Source organism: Ostrinia furnacalis, unplaced genomic scaffold (genome assembly GCF_004193835.3).
Source record: "Ostrinia furnacalis isolate ACB-3 unplaced genomic scaffold, ASM419383v2 OfSCF2841, whole genome shotgun sequence".
NCBI classification, from domain to species: domain Eukaryota; kingdom Metazoa; phylum Arthropoda; class Insecta; order Lepidoptera; family Crambidae; genus Ostrinia; species Ostrinia furnacalis.
Window position 1 is genome coordinate 296980 of NW_021133080.1, and position 18631 is coordinate 315610.

The window sequence follows — 18631 nt, forward strand, 5'->3', positions numbered from 1 at the left end:
AGCTTTTTAGTAAATTAAAACATGGTTTATTTGTTAGTAGAAATTAGTTATTTAAATGAAAATTACTACAAAACCTTAAGCTATTCCTTATTTGAAAAAAAATAAATAAATATCTTTTACAAAAAACTGAAAACAATCTAAAAAAAACACTTCAAAGTCTGTAACGCCTTGTAAGTATAGCTGCATTTGGATGTATGAGAACCACTCCATCAGCGTCGTTGGAGTACCTCCTGAACCTCGGACCCCTCTTACCATGCAGGAGAAGCAAATGCAGAAAGAACACTTGGGAATCTTGCAAGACCATTAAAGAAATACGAGGGGTATTGATGCCAACTGGTACCGAACTGTGTTCACGTCTTTGATTGAAGATAATTAGATATCCATCTTACAGTGGAAACGCAATATAGCGGAAATGGATCTCTAACATCTCTAGAACTCTCAGGGAAACTATGCAGCAGTCGAACCGGCTAAAATTCTTCAATCACCAGCTTTATAACCGGAAGCATGCAGCAGCCTGGACGGGCTGCTCGCTTTTTGGGGTGATTTGGGTTGGTTTGAGTAGGAAGATAACCACCCAAGAGAACCAGGAGGCTAAGTGCGGCTTCTAATTCATCAGCTGAAGTGTCACCGCTACTGACTTTCGACCTGGTTCGAGATTTTGGAACCATAACCAGCATTTTGCGCGCCTGATTTTGTTGCTGCAGCACAAAGTTGTCCAAAAAACAACGATTCTTTAGTAAATGGATTAAAACACATATCAGTATATTATAATTTACAGCTTTAAATATTAATAACGAATAACATATCCCTTTTTTATGCGATAAGATCTATGAAAAAATCATAAAATAAAGTCAACGAGAACCTGGCAATGTGTCTTTAAAGACACATTCAAAATTTAAAGTAAATTATTACGTATCTGACAATGTGCATTTAGAGATACATTCAGACAATCCGCATCGTACAAGAATAATTATACAAGTTTTGGGATGAAAAAACAGCACTATCATCAAGAAACATTTATTTACTATCCATATTACTACAAATAATCACCAATATTCTTTAAAAAAAACACCGAAAATAATAAAAATTATCAGCCGGTGCGTAAACGCCTGTCAACGGTCTGACATTTTGTATATTACTGTTAAATCTATGCAGCCTGTAGCGATTCTATACTGTGTAACACAATCTGTAGTATTTGGGCTAACGTTATATTAAAAAAACTTTTGAAAATAGTTTTTGGCTTCTCCCCCATATTTTTGTTTTGGTCAACGTATCTTTAAATGCACAATGCCAAGAAAAGGGTTAATAGAACCTACCGGCAACTCTCATAGTTAAAGAATACTTATCCCAACTAATATTATAAATGCGAAAGTAACTCTGTCTGTCTGTCTGTCTGTCTGTCTGTCTGTCTGTCTGTCTGTCTGTCTGTCTGTCTGTCTGTTACGCTTTCCCGCTTAAACCTCGCAACCGATTTTGATGAAATTTGGCATAGAGATAGTTTGAGTCCCGGGAAAGAACATAGGATAGTTTTTATCCCGGTTTTTGAAACAGGGACGCGCGCGATAAAGTTTTTCTGTGACAGACAAAATTCCACGCGGGCGAAGCCGCGGGCGGAAAGCTAGTAGCTTATATTCTAAAAAAACTATGTATCTAAGCTCATCAGTTCATATTTAATATTTAGATGTAAGTATTATTATATTAAATAACAGATTTAAATCATAAAATAAGCGGTTTACTCCATATATGGAATGTAGGTAGATACAACAGCCATCTGTTTACCCAGCTGCGGATTGCATTCCATTATTTGTACGAAAAAGATATAATATAAAACTATAAAACGCTAAAATATCCTAACATTGTCATAACGGGGTATTTAACCATTACACAGGCCAAACAGGTTCAAAGGGTGCAAATGTACCTATCTAGACAAGCGTGTCCCCCTCAGTAGAAATTGGATATAGTAGTCTACTATTAGTAGACTATGTATTGCTAAAAGTAACCTAGGAATTTCCTTCGAAAATGTGGATGGTGGATTTAGTCAGATAATGCCCATGTTTTCATTTAATTATCGTTTGAAGAAAGCTTGAGAAACATAGCAGCTGTTTAATGTTCAATAGTCGTATTGCACATTCTAGTGATGATACTATTACGGTTTTCCGGAATCCATATAACTGGGTCAACCACGGCTCGGAATTCCGCAAAGCGTGGAATACAGCAGCTACTATTAGCATAGTTCCTGGTAGATAAAAACATTAATAGGTGTGCACTGGTATGCATATCTGCACACGTAAAACGATTATTATAAATCTATCGTCAAAATCTCTAGATATTCACAAGAAATAATATTATTTGTTAAGTCCATCATTTGACTTCATTCGTTTAGGAATATTACGGTTATTTTGATCTTCTAATAAAATTCATAAACCTTTACAAAGCGAAGTTCAAAAGCTTATTAAAATGTTTTTGGCCAAATTAAGGATTAAAAAGTGAGCTAGCTTGTTACTTTGCTGTGGCTACTGGTAAATAAGATTTTCATTATTACAATTTTATGTTACGGTTAATCTCTAGCTAGGATTTAACCACTTTAAAAGAGAAGATTTTAAGGTAGACTTAAAGATTCACTTACGTTATCGTAACTTTTGAGTTTATAATTTAATGAAATTGTGGTCAATTACTTGTAATAACTAGAATACATTATATCTATTATACTGCAGAGGATGCAGTGATTAATTCTCAGTTTTTAATTCATTTACTCTCAGTAAGCCCAAATAGGTAGTACCACATATTAAACTAAAATATTATGTCATTCAGTAAAAATAGCAACATTTTCGATATGATTAATGAATAATAATATAAACTTACAATGATAACATTGTAACAAAAACATCTTTATCAACAAAAACCACTGGGTTGGATCATATTCTCAACAACATTCTGTTAATTAACAAATGTTTACAAATTCGAATGAAAACAAACGAAATGTTTGGATTAAATAATAATAAGGTAAAACTGTTGTTTATGTTATTTACTGGAATGATAATCTATTTCACCTATAAAAAAACAAGGATCACAGCTCACAGACATTGATGAAACGTAAGATTTACCTACTGCGGAGTGCATGATAATATGCCGTCGGTGATATCAGAAGCATATTTATGGGGGCTTAGAAAGTCTGACACCGGTGTTGTTACTTGTTGACCCTTGATTGAAAAATATTTTCTTATTGAAAATATTATTTATCTCGAGACTAAAATCCCGCGTCTTCCTAAGTAATCTCCTGCTTACACCCGTATTCACAAACGATGCTTGCTTAAATGAAGCAGCAAATCGAACGCACAGCGTTAAATAGAGCTCTGTGATTGGTTCGTGATCGTGTTCCCTGTGCGTCCACGCGCAATGTGAGACCTCATAGTGCATAGTGAATATAGTGATGATTGTGAATACGGGCGTTAGTCTTCTAATATAAACGGATAGAATCTCGGCAATGGTTACTTAAGTTAACAAAAAAACAACCATTTCATTATGCGACGAAAATAATTATTTATCTCCGGTCATTGCACTTTTTACAGTTTTACAGCATGGGGTGTCATAATTTGTTTGAGTGTTTATTTAATGTACTGTAATGAGGACATTCCCGATAGCTACTTACCACGAATGTCGAGTGTCGTGTGTTGTTGAAAATTTATGCTTTTTCAGTTCACCCAGTCTAGGTGTTTTTTCAATAAAATGGTATGTTTCACACTTTAGTAGATAGCTAATTTTTTAAGTACGAGATCCGATCTGCATCCATCTGTTTATTCAATTAAAAATCCTACTAGTACAGTTATTTACTCAATCATTTAATTTAAAAGATGTCTCCCCTACGAAGCAAGTATGAAGATTACAAAACTTTGCTTTCCAAACACACAAAGTACTGCTGCTGCGTATTGCGTCGAAATAGGTACATAAACCAATGTTGATTTAGCTTAGTATCCACAACCTCGACAAAGTAAACAAGGACTGACATTTAATTTTAAACAGTGTTACATACTGGCGAAAACGACGACGACGTTGCCTTCAGAATAGAAAGATCGCCCCGGGTGCCAACCCATGCTACGCCGCCACTGGAGATAGTTTGAGTCCTGGGAAAGGATATAGGATAGTTTTTATCCCGGTTTTTGAAACAGGGACGCGCGCGTCGTAAAGTTTTTCTGAGACAGACAAAATTCCACGCGGGCGAAGCCGCGGGCGGAAAGCTAGTGACCAATAAAGTAAAAATGAAAAAAAAAAAAGGAAGTCGCCAGTGAGCTAATACAAAATATCTCAACTATGACAGGAAAAAGAGATTCCGTGTGCAGTTTTGGGTCTGCCATCGGACGCGTCACCGCAACCCGGTTGCGGATAGGGGACGGCCAGTCCTGGGGAGGGTACCGGTTTACTGGCGCGGGCGGAGAGAAACCCTAACCGGAGCCATAGCCCGAAACGGAGTTGCACGAATGTCCAAGCTAGGTATTGTCCTAGCTTCGTCCGAGTTATAGCGGCGTCGTTTAATTGGGTTCCGTTGGACACCATCGGGTTTTAGTAGGTAGGCCCCATGTGGGCAGTGGAGAGACCAGCATAACGTCTTCGAAAAGGGCGGCCCCATCGGTCAGTACCCACTGGCTAAACACGCATACCGATGCGCAAAGTATTTTCCGAAATCCCGACAAAAAAAGAAAAAGAGAGATAGGTACATAAATTATCATAATTTTGTTTTTACCAGTTAGTGTAATCTCTATAATCTTGAAATGGAAAGAAGCTTCATTACAGAAGATAGTTTCAATAAGACTTCCTGCTGGTTTGTGTCGATGAGTCATATTGATCTGAAGATCTGAGTTGGAAGAGAGAATTAATATGCACCAACAAAAACAATAATAATAATAAATACTGTACATTGTTGTGAACATAACTAGCCTCAATAATAATTTGGTCAGAAGTTATTAATGTTATAAATTTAATAAAACCTTAAGACCTTTGTTAAGAGCACTAAATAGTCCACAGACTAAATTACTAACTCAAGGTATGTGAACATAGCCAACCTTGATAGAAAGAATTATAACTTACATATAATATACACCAGCTGAGTACATTATTATGTAGGTATGGTGGACATCTGTATCTGTATGTAAATAAAGAGAAAACATAAATTGATAACAGCTGGAATTGATAACCTTTGCATAGAGATAAGTCTGAAATCTGTTGATTGTGCAAAATATCCATAACAATGTTTTGTGTAATGTACTTATTGCATAAACTGGTGTTTTTTATAAAGTTGCTTTGTTTCACCCAATTAATTTCAGTCCGGCAAAAGGCAACCCCAAAACATGACAACTGTCAATCTGTAAATCCCCACCCCCACAAAATCTACCCTGTTATGTTGTCGTTCCCTAAAAACACAATATGGATAGCTTTTGAACCAATTTTAGTAGGAAAATATGTTTTCTAGGTACCTACCTAGTTAATAAGTTTTTTCTTTGTTGTAGTTTTCTTAAAACAATGGCTCATCATGCGTTCAGCGTAAGTAATCCCACATATGATAGATATTTATTCTCAAGGATTTGCAATGGTCACAAGATTTTATTTATCGGTTGATTGAATAACTTTGCTAAAACTGTGCAATTGAAAAGGAAGTATTGTTCCTATTACCTTTTCTTTGTATTATTTTCATACAAAAATATTTAAAATATTACAAAGAAGAAATAAACATAAAAATGTTTTTATATTTAAAATCTGCATTCAGCACTGAAGACAATTACCTAAATACAATAGCTACAGCTATAGTATGATAATACTATTTTTAAATTGTAAAACAATCTTTGCTGCTTTTAAAATACTTACACATTTAACACACAGTTAGCTAACTCACTTCAATTTCACGATGTCATATTGGTCATAAAACATCTGGGGACTTATATCTATAATCAATAATATAAAACTTTACTCACATGCTTCCAGGTTCTGATGAATCAGGTGCGCCTTAGCTTAGCTTTCATACGATTAGTTTCTTCTCATTTCTATTGAAACTAGCGGCGCAAAAGTTTTTCTACTGTGCATGAACTAATGAACTGTTTTATTAATTGAATTAACACCTGCTAAGGTGAAGGGTGACCGTATTATTGAATCAATGCAAGAAAACTCAGTATTGAGATATTAAACAGGTTTTATGAATCGCTATGCTGATCAAAAACCAAGTTTTTAATCCAATTGGAAATGTGAGTGAACTTAGATCTCCGGTAAATTGATATTCAAAAGGATTTCTCGAAGGAAATGGAATAGAGTATCTTCAAAAATACAATAACCACTTTTTCAAAAGGCACCCACCACTTCTGAACACTGAGATTAATAAAACAAATTGCAATTTCAATGCAAATCCGATAAAAAACGAACAAGAGGCGTTTACTGCTATGCGCATCTGTCAATTTTTTACGCTTCAAAACCGTTCAAAACATAGATCACCACAGCGCCATCTACCTACGCTCACAGAGTCCCTCTTTGTGTTTTTTGACGTCAATGAATGATGTCGCCGCAATCGGTGATTCACAGAGCAATGCAATTGGCAGAATATTCCATTTCGAGAATAGCAGCTAGAGCTAGAGAAGCATGTAACTTTCTCAAAGCATTTGGCATTACACGAAACTTAATTTTTGTTTCCAAAAAAATTACAATATTCACAAACTTATAAACCAAAACTAAAAAAAAGCAATAAAATACTACTACTTTTATTACATTACTACTATTTTTAGTACTTTTTTTAGGCTGGCAGCAGCACTGTTGCTCTGTTCCATTTCGTGAGAAAAAAATCTTTTTGTAGTTTTGTACTTTCAACAGCTTACTTTTCTACTTTCTTGTTCTTGATTCTCAAGTACACGTGTCAAAATACCAAAGCAAAAAATAAACAAGAACTAGACACAATTAGCGAAAAAAATGGAAGGTTCATTTTCTTAGTCAAAATATTATTTTTGTATTATTTTGAGTAAATGAAATGGTTTTCTTCGATATAAAGTGCAAATGTTGATCTCAAAAAGAAGTTCCATCACCATGTACAATACGATAATATGTATACTATCTTCAAAATTCTAATCTTATCAGTTTGATGATTAGATTATGATCAAAATTGTTTCTGTTCTTTTTACTTATTATTAATCATTGCCAGTGATGATTTAACAGAACACTTAAGCGAAATGTCTACCCCGAATTGCAATGAAGAGGATGAGACGTATCCTCTTCATGAGTGTGTATTCATTGGAGATGTTCGAAAGCTGTCATCGCTGCTAAGGCTAAACGATGTGACGCGTAAAGACAAGCATGGTAACACGGCACTACACCTAGCCGTGATGCTAGGGCGGAAAGAGTGTGTGCAACTACTACTGGCTCACAGCGCACCAGTCAAAGTGAAGAACCTCGCAGGCTGGTCACCACTGGCCGAAGCCATCAGCTATGGCGATCGGCAAACCATATCGTCACTCGTTCGAAAACTCAAACAACAAGCTCGCGAGCAGATGGAACTCCGAAGACCTGACCTTATTCGTGCTCTTTCTCAAATACAAGATTTCTACATGGAGCTAAAGTGGGACTTTCATTCGTGGGTACCCTTAGTCTCGAGAATTTTACCATCTGATCTGTGCAAAATCTACAAATCCGGATCTGGTATTAGATTAGACACAACATTGGTTGATTTTTCTGACATGAAATGGGAAAGAGGAGATATATCATTTATTTTTCAAGGTGAGAAACCACCAAGTGAGTCACTTACTGTATTAGATAATAAGGCAAAAGTATATCAACGAGTGCGCTATGAGGAAACTGAAAATGAGATTGAAGATGAAGTTGATATTCTAATGTCAAGTGATATTTTGGCAGCTCAAATGTCCACCAAAGGAATATCATTCTCTAGGGCCCAATCAGGTTGGATATTCCGTGAAGACCGCAAAGAAACAATCGCAGGTCTGTATCGAAGTGATATCTACACGATTACAGGTCTTGTTTTAGAGTCACGCAAACGCAGAGAACATTTATCGACAGATGATCTACAGAAAAATAAAGCCATCATTGAAAGTCTTACAAAGGGTAACACACAGAATTTAGATACAAACGGTGAGACTACACGGAGGGCTTCCTTGAATCCACCGCCTGAAACTGGAGTGGACTGGACTGCATACATATCATCTCCCCCTGGGCAATACCCCAGCTTGGGCCGTGAGCTAGTATACAAAGAATCTTCGAGAAACTTCAGAGCGACATTGGCTATGAGCGATGACTTTCCATTGAGTGTCGATATGCTATTAAATGTTCTGGAAGTGATAGCACCATTTAAGCATTTTGCGAAATTACGTCAATTCGTGGCTATGAAATTGCCGAAAGGTTTTCCAGTGAAAATAGATATACCAATTTTACCCACAGTGACAGCAAAAATTACTTTCCAAAAGTTTGATTTTCGTGACGATCTATCGGAGGACCTCTTCGTTATTCCTGAGGACTTTGTGGAGGATCCTCTGAGATTCCCTGACTTATGACGCTTTGATATTCTAACACTGTTTGAAATAAGTGAGAGGCAGATGTGGCGGCGCGAGGCGAGGCGGGGCCGGCGCCGGCCGGGCCGCGGCGCGCGCTGCTACCCCGCGGCTCACGGCATGCTCACTATCGAATTCCCGATGTTGTTTGGCCTGGGAAGCTCCTACTCCAGCCATTGTGTCCTATTAGTTGAGTAGTGAAATTTTGTGTGACATTATGGTGAAGTCTTGTGTTATACAGATTGAGTTCTTAGACAGTGTTAGAATGATGATAATGCATAGTACCTAAACAAAATTTACCAGCCTACAAACACTTACCAATATAGTTTCATAGTTTAATGTTATTTGTATGTTAATATAATTTAACTTTATACAGCGAATGATGTAATAAACATTCAATATTACAATACACACTTAATTCCAATGTGTAAAGACAGTAAATTATATGTTTTTCTAAAATGTTTTTGTAGAGTATGGTTAAATACATAATTCACTGTATTGCGTCCATAAAGGTGTAATTATGCTTTCTTATTATTATTTCTATTGTTTTTATTTATTTATAAGTATTAGAAAATAATTTAATATATTATTAATATTTATCAATTCTTTATTAACTTTACTAAGTGGCACCCTGGTCCTAGTATTTGGAGACTAGGGTGACAAAATTTCACAGTTGGAAAGAATTCCTTATGAAAAGGCCTTGCTTTGGCCTATAAACTTGTTAACCATGACATTAAATCTTTTTTATTTTTGTAATATAAGCTCTGTTTTATATTTCATAAATGCAACAAAATAATGCACATTGGATGTTGTTTGGGTAATCTAAATGTTTTTGTTCAGTTACTGGTTGTATTTAATTGCTCTGGGTTTTCTAATGTCTGAAGACTTTGTGCTTTTGACCAATTGTTAGTGACTGAAAATTTGTAAACAATATTGTGCTTTATTTCTATCAATGTATGTACTAGAACTAAAGGAAATAGCATCTGCATGTATAACTATTAGTGGAACAAGTATAAGGTTTATATACCTATCCATAATTTTTCACAATGTAATGCAAAGCACTGTATGTATGAACTTACTACTACTTGATATACCTACAATCTTCTATTTTAGCACATAGTATAGAGTAGACAGCTTGTGTAGTGAGTACCTGCGCAAACAAATAGTGATTTAAAATTAATTTTGCACAGAATTTATATGGATTAGAAAATCAAAATTATTAAGAACATTTGACAATAAAATTTAAATCCCACCTGAACAGTTTTATTTTGAATATAAGGAATGTTGTTTTCTTGCCAATATTTTCATTGTCATATTAATAAACATAATTAATGTACCTCAGCAATGGAAAGTAAATTCAAATGTTTTATTAAAGATTTAAAAATAATTCTTATTTTTCATTTAATTAATCACTTTCACATACTTTCAATTTATTAATTAACTGTGTGAACAGGAGACTTATTCAGAATCAGTCTAGTTCTATACCTTATGTAAAAATAAAAAGGCAGAGAAACATTATAAAAATCACATTTATTTCTCGAAACACAAAATCTTTGTTTTTTACGAAATCAATGTTGAAAAATCTCGAAACTTAAGTGCATGCGCACACTGCAAGTGATTAGATAGATATTGGAATGAAATTAATATTAAAGATTTCGTAAGTTCAAATACAAAGCCATGAAGCGTTATTTTCTGTAACAAGAAAAGCTTACTCTAGCTTTTCCAGCATTTTTCTTCAATCCTCCACCTATCTTGCAACCATTGGTGTGCCCATACCTTAATAAAAATAACAGTTCTATTCTGTTATCACCAAATCTTTCAATTCATTAAAACTCGAAATAATTCATACAATGTAAAGTCTAGTATCAAAAATGTAAATGTTTAGCATTCATCGCAGGGACTTGCGCGAGCGCGCTATGAACTGGCTCGGCTTGAGCGTCGGCGCAGACTCCTCCAGCCCCAGTGTCACCACGCGCAGCGAGACCGTCGAGCGCCGAGCTGCAATAAGAATATAGTTAATGCTGCATAACGATCGTAATAGGTAAATCTTGATTCTAGAGCGACTTATATCTGTCGAATATTTTTCCATACTATTATTATTAGCGTCATAGATCACGGCGTAAAAAATGCAAAATTATTCAGATAAACTTGAAAACATGTTCTTATAGTTCCAAAATACTGGACTGTCCTGTCGATGACATTGACAGTGGGGCGCCACCGTCAATACCGGATCGCTGGTTCAGATTTTTGCCATGTTGGAAACCATATAGTTGAACGATGGTAGCGCCCCCCTGTCATTGAGTTTGGCGGGACAGTTCAGCATGGGTCATCTATATCTCGATTTTTATCTATCAAGCAGGCTGAAACTGGCGCGATGCGACACGGCACGGTTAATACTAATTAATTAAGGTTCGGAGAACATTGATCAAATATTTTCAGTGACAATGCGCCTGTATCTTACTTCAATATTTATTCATCGAAAATCAATAGGTACAACTGCCGTGAGGTCTCTCCCGTCAAGTAGTAGGCGTAGCATAGCAATATAATCTATCTCGGTCAAAATTATACCTAACTAATGCCCGCGGCTTCACCCGCGTGAAATTTAGTTTGTCACAGATCGTCATAAATTATAGCCTATATGTTATTCTGGGTTATAAACAATAATACTGTAAAAATCCGTTCAGTAGTTTTTGCGTGAAAGAGTAACAAACATCCAGACATCGAAACTTTCGCATTTATAATATTAGTAGGATGGTTCAGTATTTCACACCGTTGCTGACATATGGCTGCTTGCATGAGATGAAAGTCAATGTTAAATTCGTTATTTCAACTCGACGACGATTTTAACCGACTTCAAAAAAGGAGGACGTTCTATTTATTTTTTTATTTTGGTTTCATTTGTTGAAATGTTGTGCAAATGGGCCTATGAGTAATTTTAACTTGGCTCTTGGCCTGCAACTGTCTTAAGCGTGAATATGTGACAAACAGCAATGACTTTCGAAGTACAATATTAGCCTACTTAGATAAAATTAATTATGATTAATTTTCAAAAATGTGCCCAATCCATCGTACCTACAGTAGTTTGCACACGGCATATTATCAACCTGTTTAAGCAGGAAAGCAATATTATGTGCGGAATCTCTAAATGCTGTTTATGGTTTCTTTACAATTTAATTATAAACGCACGCTCCAATAAAAATAATTACCTTGTTCCGGTATGTCGTCAATCAGCTGAAACAAAAAAAAATACGCGTTTTTAATTTGGTCAGCAAAAATAGGACGTTACATAATTTAGAAGTGTTGAAGTGTTTTTTCAATTATTACAACTAAATACTAGCATTAATTATACAGGGAACCTTTCTTCTTTCTGAACTTAGTAAAAAAGCAATGAGGTAACCGACTACAGAGTACCAGTTGGTGCCACTGTAAAGTTACTTGCTAGTGGAAAAGATAATGGCGCCAACTGGTGATCGCTGTAAGAGGATTATTTGGCGAGAGCAAAATATGCGACAGCCCTCATTGATAAATAGAGTGGTACTTACAGCCGTCTCTTGCACCTTCGGCGCAAGACTCCTGCGGAAAGCAGAAAGCCGCTTAGTGTAGCCGCTCGCGATACTGACACCGCTGCGAATCGACTCCGAAGACGTCGAGAACACCGTGTCTGAAACAATCCAAAATGCCATTAGGATCTTACAAGGGATTTCGCATCTTTTATAGGTATATTTTTGTAGCCTTGACATGAGTGCGTAAAATTAAATATAAAAATATTTACCATCAACCTCAATAATTGCCGATTCCTTTCCACACGCAGGACCACTTTCAGCAATAATTCTGTAAAAATAAACAAGTTATTTTGTACACTTCATTTTCTCAATACTAAGTAAATTCAAAGCAATTAGCAACTTTTTAACGTAAGAAAGAATAGCGTAATGAACTACTTTATTGTCAGAACTTCCAATTAAAACCTAAATAGCCTAAACGCTCGCACACTCACTGCGGGCGCCCGTCGCACAGTCGCGACAGCAATATAATTACACGCGAGCGATAAGGATGGGTAGCTTGGGGTCATTGGACAAAATTCTACGTGCTCACGGACCAGGCTTTAGTAAATACAGCACTTGTAGGACCTGTGTATGATGGCGTGCAGTCGGCGCTGGTGGCGCGACAGATGGCGCTGCACGTCGGTAGAAGCCAGCAGCGCGCCGTAGCGAGCGGAGTGCTCGGGCGCGCCCGCGCACGCTTCTGTCAGCGCCTGTATCGCGTTCTGCGCTGCTTCTGCGTAATCGCGCACCCATAGCGCCATCTACGCAAGTGTAAGTTAAACTTTGAGCTAATTCGTACTTCAGACATTAAATAATTTCGAATACTTCTAATTCTAGCACACGAAACACAAAGGAGTTCCGATCGAAGGGTATATAGTTCCTGTTTGAACAGAAGTTGTAGCGGAAGGAAATGTGGGAATTGATGATGCAGGCTACATAGATCTCGCGCTGATATGAGGGATAGAGGGGAGATAGTAGATTCTGGCTACACAAGTCTTGCCGGACGGCAGGTTACGCGGAGCTCAAAAGAGTATTTCCTCTGCAACTTGTTGGAAGATAATATCTTGAGCGCTAGAAACAGTTCAAGATTCCAATGACCTGGAACTAGGGTTTCCAGCTTTTTCCGGACATATTTGGCTTATTACGGTGTTGTCCGGCCAAGTATTATCTTGCCCTGATAGTAGTTCACAATGACCTGGAACACGCGCCAGGCGTCCACGCCCTCGACGAGCTTGTGCGCGCGGCGCGCGTTGTGGCGCACGACGTCGCGCGCGTGCTGCAGCCGCGCCTCCTGCCGCGACACGCGCTCGCGCACCGTCTCTAGCTCCATCTCGCTTTCTGCCCTGATAATAACAGTCTCGTTATTTATTTGTTTTAAAACATAAGATACACCCCTGTTTCACCAGGGCCACAAGGAGAAAACCATCTCTTTAAAACAACCGGGCGGCACGAGAGGAATAGTGGTTCCCCTCGAAGCTGGAGGCTTGCTCGAGAGCGAACCATAGCCTGAGATGGAGCCGCCGATATTTTTTTAGGTTAGGACAATAACTCGCGACTGCGTCTCATTAGGCTCCGGTGGACACCGTCAAGTTTTAGAGGGGAGACCGGCTTTCTTATGGGAATAGTCTCACATAACTCACTAGCCGTCCCTATCGACTAGTCGCAAAGCATTTACCGATATAAAAAAAAACATAGTTCGTACCGTAGCTAAGCAAATAAAAAATTCAGAAATTATAAATTCCGCAGAAATTCGCATTGATAACAGCACTTACTGCCTAGCCGCTAGCTGCTTGTTCTTGTCAGAAAGCATAGTGAGGCGGCTGCTGGTATCGCCGATGCCTTGCTCCAGGGAATCGATGCAGGCGTTCTGCGCTTTGAGCTCGTCGCGCATCTCGTAGTACTGCTTCGTGAGTGAATTCAACTCGTCGATCTCGGGAGCTTGAGAAGAGAGAGGAATCATGGTATTATTGACATGTGAAAAAAATTTGAAGCGAATAACATTCGCCCCAGGTATTTTCCGCCAAACGCCCCCATTATCTAACTAAAGGAGAGCCTATAAGTATCAGTATTCATCATCATCATCATCATCATTTCAGCCATAGGACGTCTACTGCTGAACATAGGCCTCCCCCAATGATTTCCACAATGGCCGGTTAGTGGCGGCCTGCATCCAGCGCCTTCCCGCTACCTTTATGAGGTCGTCGATCCACCTTGTGGGTGGACGCCCTACGCTGCGCTTTCCGGTGCGTGGCCTCCACTCCAGAACCTTGTTGCCCCATCGGCCATCTGTTCTGCGTACTATCTGCCCTGCCCATTGCCACTTCAGCTTACTAATCCGTTGTATCCGTAGTATCAGTATTGGATGAATGATATGTGTAAGGCCGGCAATACACGGACAGCTCGTGCAGTTAGTCAGTAATCAACATACACGGACCGCTCTTGCAGTCAAGAGTCAACAGCTTGAAGCTGCCAGTGATAACTGCTCGAGCAGTTGGTATTAACTGCTCAACAAATCACAAGCGCGCGCGCCGTGGAATGAAGAAAGTGGGCGGAGGTAACTGCGCGAGAACTGTCGACAGCTCGAGCAGTCAGTGTATGGCTGGCGACGCACATACACGAACGCACATACACGAACCGCTCGAGCAGTTGCAACTGCTCGAGCGGTTCGTGTATGTGCGTCCATAGAACTTTGCAGTTCACTGTGCAGTCGCAGCTTGAAGCTGTCGACCCTGACTGTTTCAAGCGGTCCGTATATTGCCGGCCTAATGCCCGTTTTCACCATCAATCCCTAATCTTTAAGTGACCCCTCTTTAAGGGCACATAGTACGCAGAACTGACGGCCGGTGGGGCAGAAAGGTTCTGGAATGGAGGCCGCGTACCGGAAAACGCAGCGTGGGACGTCCACCTACAAGGTGGACTGACGACATCGTAAAGGTAGCAGGGAAGCGCTGGACGCAGACCACTGCCAATCGATCAACATGGAAAGCATTGGGGGAGGCCTATGTTCAGCAGTGGACGTCCTATGGCTGAAATGATGATGATGAATGATGAAGTGACCCCTATGAAAACATAATTTCTGTTATGTGTTACCATAGGAGTCACTTAAAAATAAGGGATTGATTGTGAAAACGGGCATAAGACTCACTATCATCTGCGAGCGGCGAGATGTGATGCATGAAGTGTTGATGCGCGGCGTGCACGACGCGTAGCGTGGCTTCTAGCGCCGACACGTCGCGCTCACGACGCCCAATGTCCGCGTCCAAAGCCGCTCCCTTAGTGCGGAGCTCGGCTCGTTCTGCCGCGAACTAGTAAACACAATAATTGGGTATTTATTTAATGTTATCCAAAGACTAGCTGCGCCCGCGACTTCGTACGCGTGAAAACTCGTTTTTGCATCATTTTTCATTGTAGCTCTGCTTCTATTACTCGTATCGCGATGGTATATAGCCTATAGCCTTCCTCGATAAATGAGCTTTCTAACACTGAAAGAATTTTTCAAATCGGACCAGTAGTTCCTGAGATTAGCGCGTTCAAGTAAACAAACAAACAAAAACTCTTCAGCTTTATAATATTAAAAAGTATAGATTAATAAGTAAATAAATGGTAAGAACTCACTTTAATCTTGAAGAAAGTGACAGACAGCTGCTGCCCTGATTCGTCCTTGCCAAGAGATCCAATGAATATGTCGTACCTGAAAATTCAACATCGTTATTTTTGTATCACTTTCCTTTCTATCATATTTTCGCCAAATCCGTTCAAAAACTTTTAACTTAGGCGCAGACCACCGACTTTTAGTTAGATAGTTTAGTCGGGCTGTTAATCAGTATGGAGATGTATGAAAGTGCGCACATTACACCGATTTGGTATCGGCCGATTCTTCATACAAATTAAAATCGGGTCCAACTATCGGCCAACTAAAAGTCGGTGGTCTGCGCCTAGGCTTACGTTTACCTATGTTGTCAGTAGAATTAATAGAAGAATCATAGAATTTTAACCGTGTATCATGTGCAATCTCTATAAAAAAAAAAGATAGACATGCTGTGCCTGTGAGGTTTGTGCTAGTCAAAATAACTGAAGAAATTCTAGAATAGCAGGCATATAAGACCCTGAGACAAACTTAGCCTTCACTGGTAGGCTTTTCATTAGAATACATGCTGTAGATCTTGGCTACACAGGAAGTGCAGTGGTAGGAACGAATGTTGAGAAGAGTTCCATAGGCATCAAAGGTTAAGTATTACCGTTTCTTGAGCTGCTCGATGCGCTGCTCACGCTCGCGTATCTCGCTGCGCAGCTTGCCGCAGTCTTCAAATAACGCGCGCTTCTGCACCAGGAACATGTCGCGGCGGGCTGAGATCTCCACCAGGCGCTCGTTCATGGCCTATGCAAAGAGTTTGGGTTCAGTGCTTTTTAGAATCGCTTCGTGCATTTGGAGAACAAGGCCAGTAGGCCTAAGATGCGCGCCGCGATAAGCGGTTATCACGCCATTTTATCGATGTTGGATGTTGCCCATACATTTTGACGTCGATAAAAGTTGTCACGGCGCGCATCTTAGCCCTACAGGTGACTTCGAATCTACTTAAGATAGTTTTCTAGATGTTTGCATCATCCCTCGACTGGTCGTTGCACAAGTATTCCAGAGCATTTAGCAGAGATAGGCTGCAAATATCGTTAGCCGTGTGGTTCCGGCGCAAATTATTCTTCGCCTATTTATAAGCCACTCCCACTCTTCCCGTGGATTATTACATTGCAGCCTATCTTGTACACTCGTGGAGTGGACCATTGAGTGCGGTTTTGACTTGATCGGTCCAGCGCAAGGGCATTTCTACAGTGGAGACAAAATGCTAGCCCTGTACAGGGCCACGTGGCTCTGACATAGAACAGGACCACCCCCAATCTTCCCGCCGTGGAGTAGGGTAGAAACACGCGAGCATCGGGCTTCCCCAATCCAGCCAGCGTGGGGAGTATAGGCCAAATTCTCCATCCTCTGGTAAATTGGAAAGGGTCATACTCCTCTAATGGAGACAAAATGATGATGATGACTTACCGCGTCAAGCTGCAGGCGCTGCTTATCAAGCGTGAAGGCGGTATCATCAAGGCCAGCCAATGCCCGCGCTGCGTGCGCCACTCGTAACCTCAATAGTGCTTCGTCCACACGCAGGCGCCGCCATATATCGCACGAGTATCTCATTTGGCTAAGACAGCTGAACATTTAAATATGCGAACATGAATTTTTCGCCACCCATCAAATCAGAAGGCCAAATTCTCCATCCTTTAGTAAATTGGTGATGGCCATGTTCCTGCAGTGGAGTCAAAATGATGATGATGATGACTTACCGCGTCAAGCTGCAGGCGCTGCTTATCAAGCGTGAAGGCGGTATCATCAAGGCCAGCCAATGCCCGCGCTGCGTGCGCCACTCGTAACCTCAATAGGGCCTCGTCAACGCGCAGGCGCCGCCAGACGTCACGTGACGCGCGTAGGTCCTTGTCGCCACCTTCTACGTTCAGCATCGAAGATTTCAGTCGACTTTGCTGGAATAGTAAACTTTTGTTAGTAATTGGGTTGGTAATTTATGAAAAATATTTAACCCTTAACCAGGCTCTGGTATCCACAGAGCCCACTTCACTTTGAACTTTACGCTGCGCAGTGAAGATACGCTTGAAAACCAATTACTTTTTTTGAGCCCGGTTAAGGGTAAAACATTCTTTCTTTTTGCGTGTAGCAAAAAGGACCTATTATAAGGTATATTTACGCCAACTCAATATGATGTCAAGTACCAGATTAAACTGACAAACATATTATATTTAGATTACATTGGGATTACCAGAGACTTTCCCTTCTCAACAAATATGATTGTGGTTTTATTTAGCAAATATTCTAATGATTTTCAACTCTAATGCTTGGTCAGCTGGCCCTATACAGCCTCTAAATAAAATCTATCTATCTTATACTTCAGTTACCTGTTCGTTAAAAATAAATTATCATACAGAACAATGAATGATCGAACGTTACGAAACAGCCTTTTCTGTGAATTTTAACGATAAGAAAAAATGATTTCTAAGAAACACGATAAATACGTAATTGCATTGTTATCTTTTCGAGTTACTCGGGCACGTGCTTAGAATGGCACTGCAGAATTGTACAAAAATGTATTGATAAAATAAGAACAAATAGCGTCATCAATCATCATACGTTGTAAATATTGATTGTCTTCTAGGTTATGTCTTATTGGTTGTCCTATTAAATAAATAAATTAAAATAAGGCATATAAGGCACCCGAATCTGTCTAGGGTTAACAACAGTTTATCTTTTTATTTTATTTATTTTTTATTTATTTATTTACACTTTTGCACATACATATGTACAGTGGCGGACTTAATGCCAGGTGGCATTATCTGCCAGTCAACCACAGGTCGAGTAGAGAGATTAAGGCGATTAGAGTCCTCAATGACCTTGGGCNAAAATAAGATTCTAAATACATTAAATTTTATTTACTTATTTCACATATTTAACATTTGCATCATTGATTAAATAACATGAGAATAGAAACATAAATATAAATA

General features: G+C 39.2%; 3 protein-coding genes across 6 annotated transcripts in view; 1 reads left to right on the plus strand and 2 right to left on the minus strand.

Moving 5' to 3' along the window:
* Nucleotides 1-6452, minus strand: part of mtd (TLD domain-containing protein mustard) — a 136234-nt gene extending 129782 nt beyond the window's left edge. For 3 of the 4 annotated variants that reach the window (XM_028309907.1, XM_028309906.1, XM_028309904.1), the window contains exon 1: nucleotides 5964-6451. In XM_028309907.1, coding sequence (XP_028165708.1) covers nucleotides 5964-5965 — 2 coding nt within the window. In that variant the 5' untranslated portion in view covers nucleotides 5966-6451. Of the gene's footprint in view, nucleotides 1-5963 lie in introns of all 4 variants that reach the window. The other variant, XM_028309918.1, reaches the window with a different exon arrangement.
* Nucleotides 6453-6785: 333 nt separating this feature from the next.
* On the plus strand, nucleotides 6786-9757 carry LOC114356638 (ankyrin repeat domain-containing protein 13C). Its single transcript, XM_028309919.1, has one exon. It carries the CDS (start codon nucleotides 7200-7202, stop codon nucleotides 8529-8531), a length of 1332 nt encoding a protein of 443 aa, XP_028165720.1. The 5' UTR covers nucleotides 6786-7199; the 3' UTR covers nucleotides 8532-9757.
* Nucleotides 9758-10047: 290 nt separating this feature from the next.
* On the minus strand, nucleotides 10048-17954 carry LOC114356634 (uncharacterized). The gene is made up of 12 exons (XM_028309891.1): nucleotides 17893-17954; nucleotides 17405-17599; nucleotides 16309-16448; nucleotides 15686-15761; nucleotides 15216-15375; nucleotides 13843-14008; nucleotides 13266-13413; nucleotides 12656-12831; nucleotides 12301-12359; nucleotides 12071-12189; nucleotides 11735-11759; nucleotides 10048-10526 (listed from the first exon to the last, which is right to left on the minus strand). Exons 2-12 carry the CDS (start codon nucleotides 17576-17578, stop codon nucleotides 10417-10419), a joined length of 1353 nt encoding a protein of 450 aa, XP_028165692.1. The 5' UTR covers nucleotides 17579-17599; nucleotides 17893-17954; the 3' UTR covers nucleotides 10048-10416.
* Nucleotides 17955-18631: the final 677 nt, after the last annotated feature.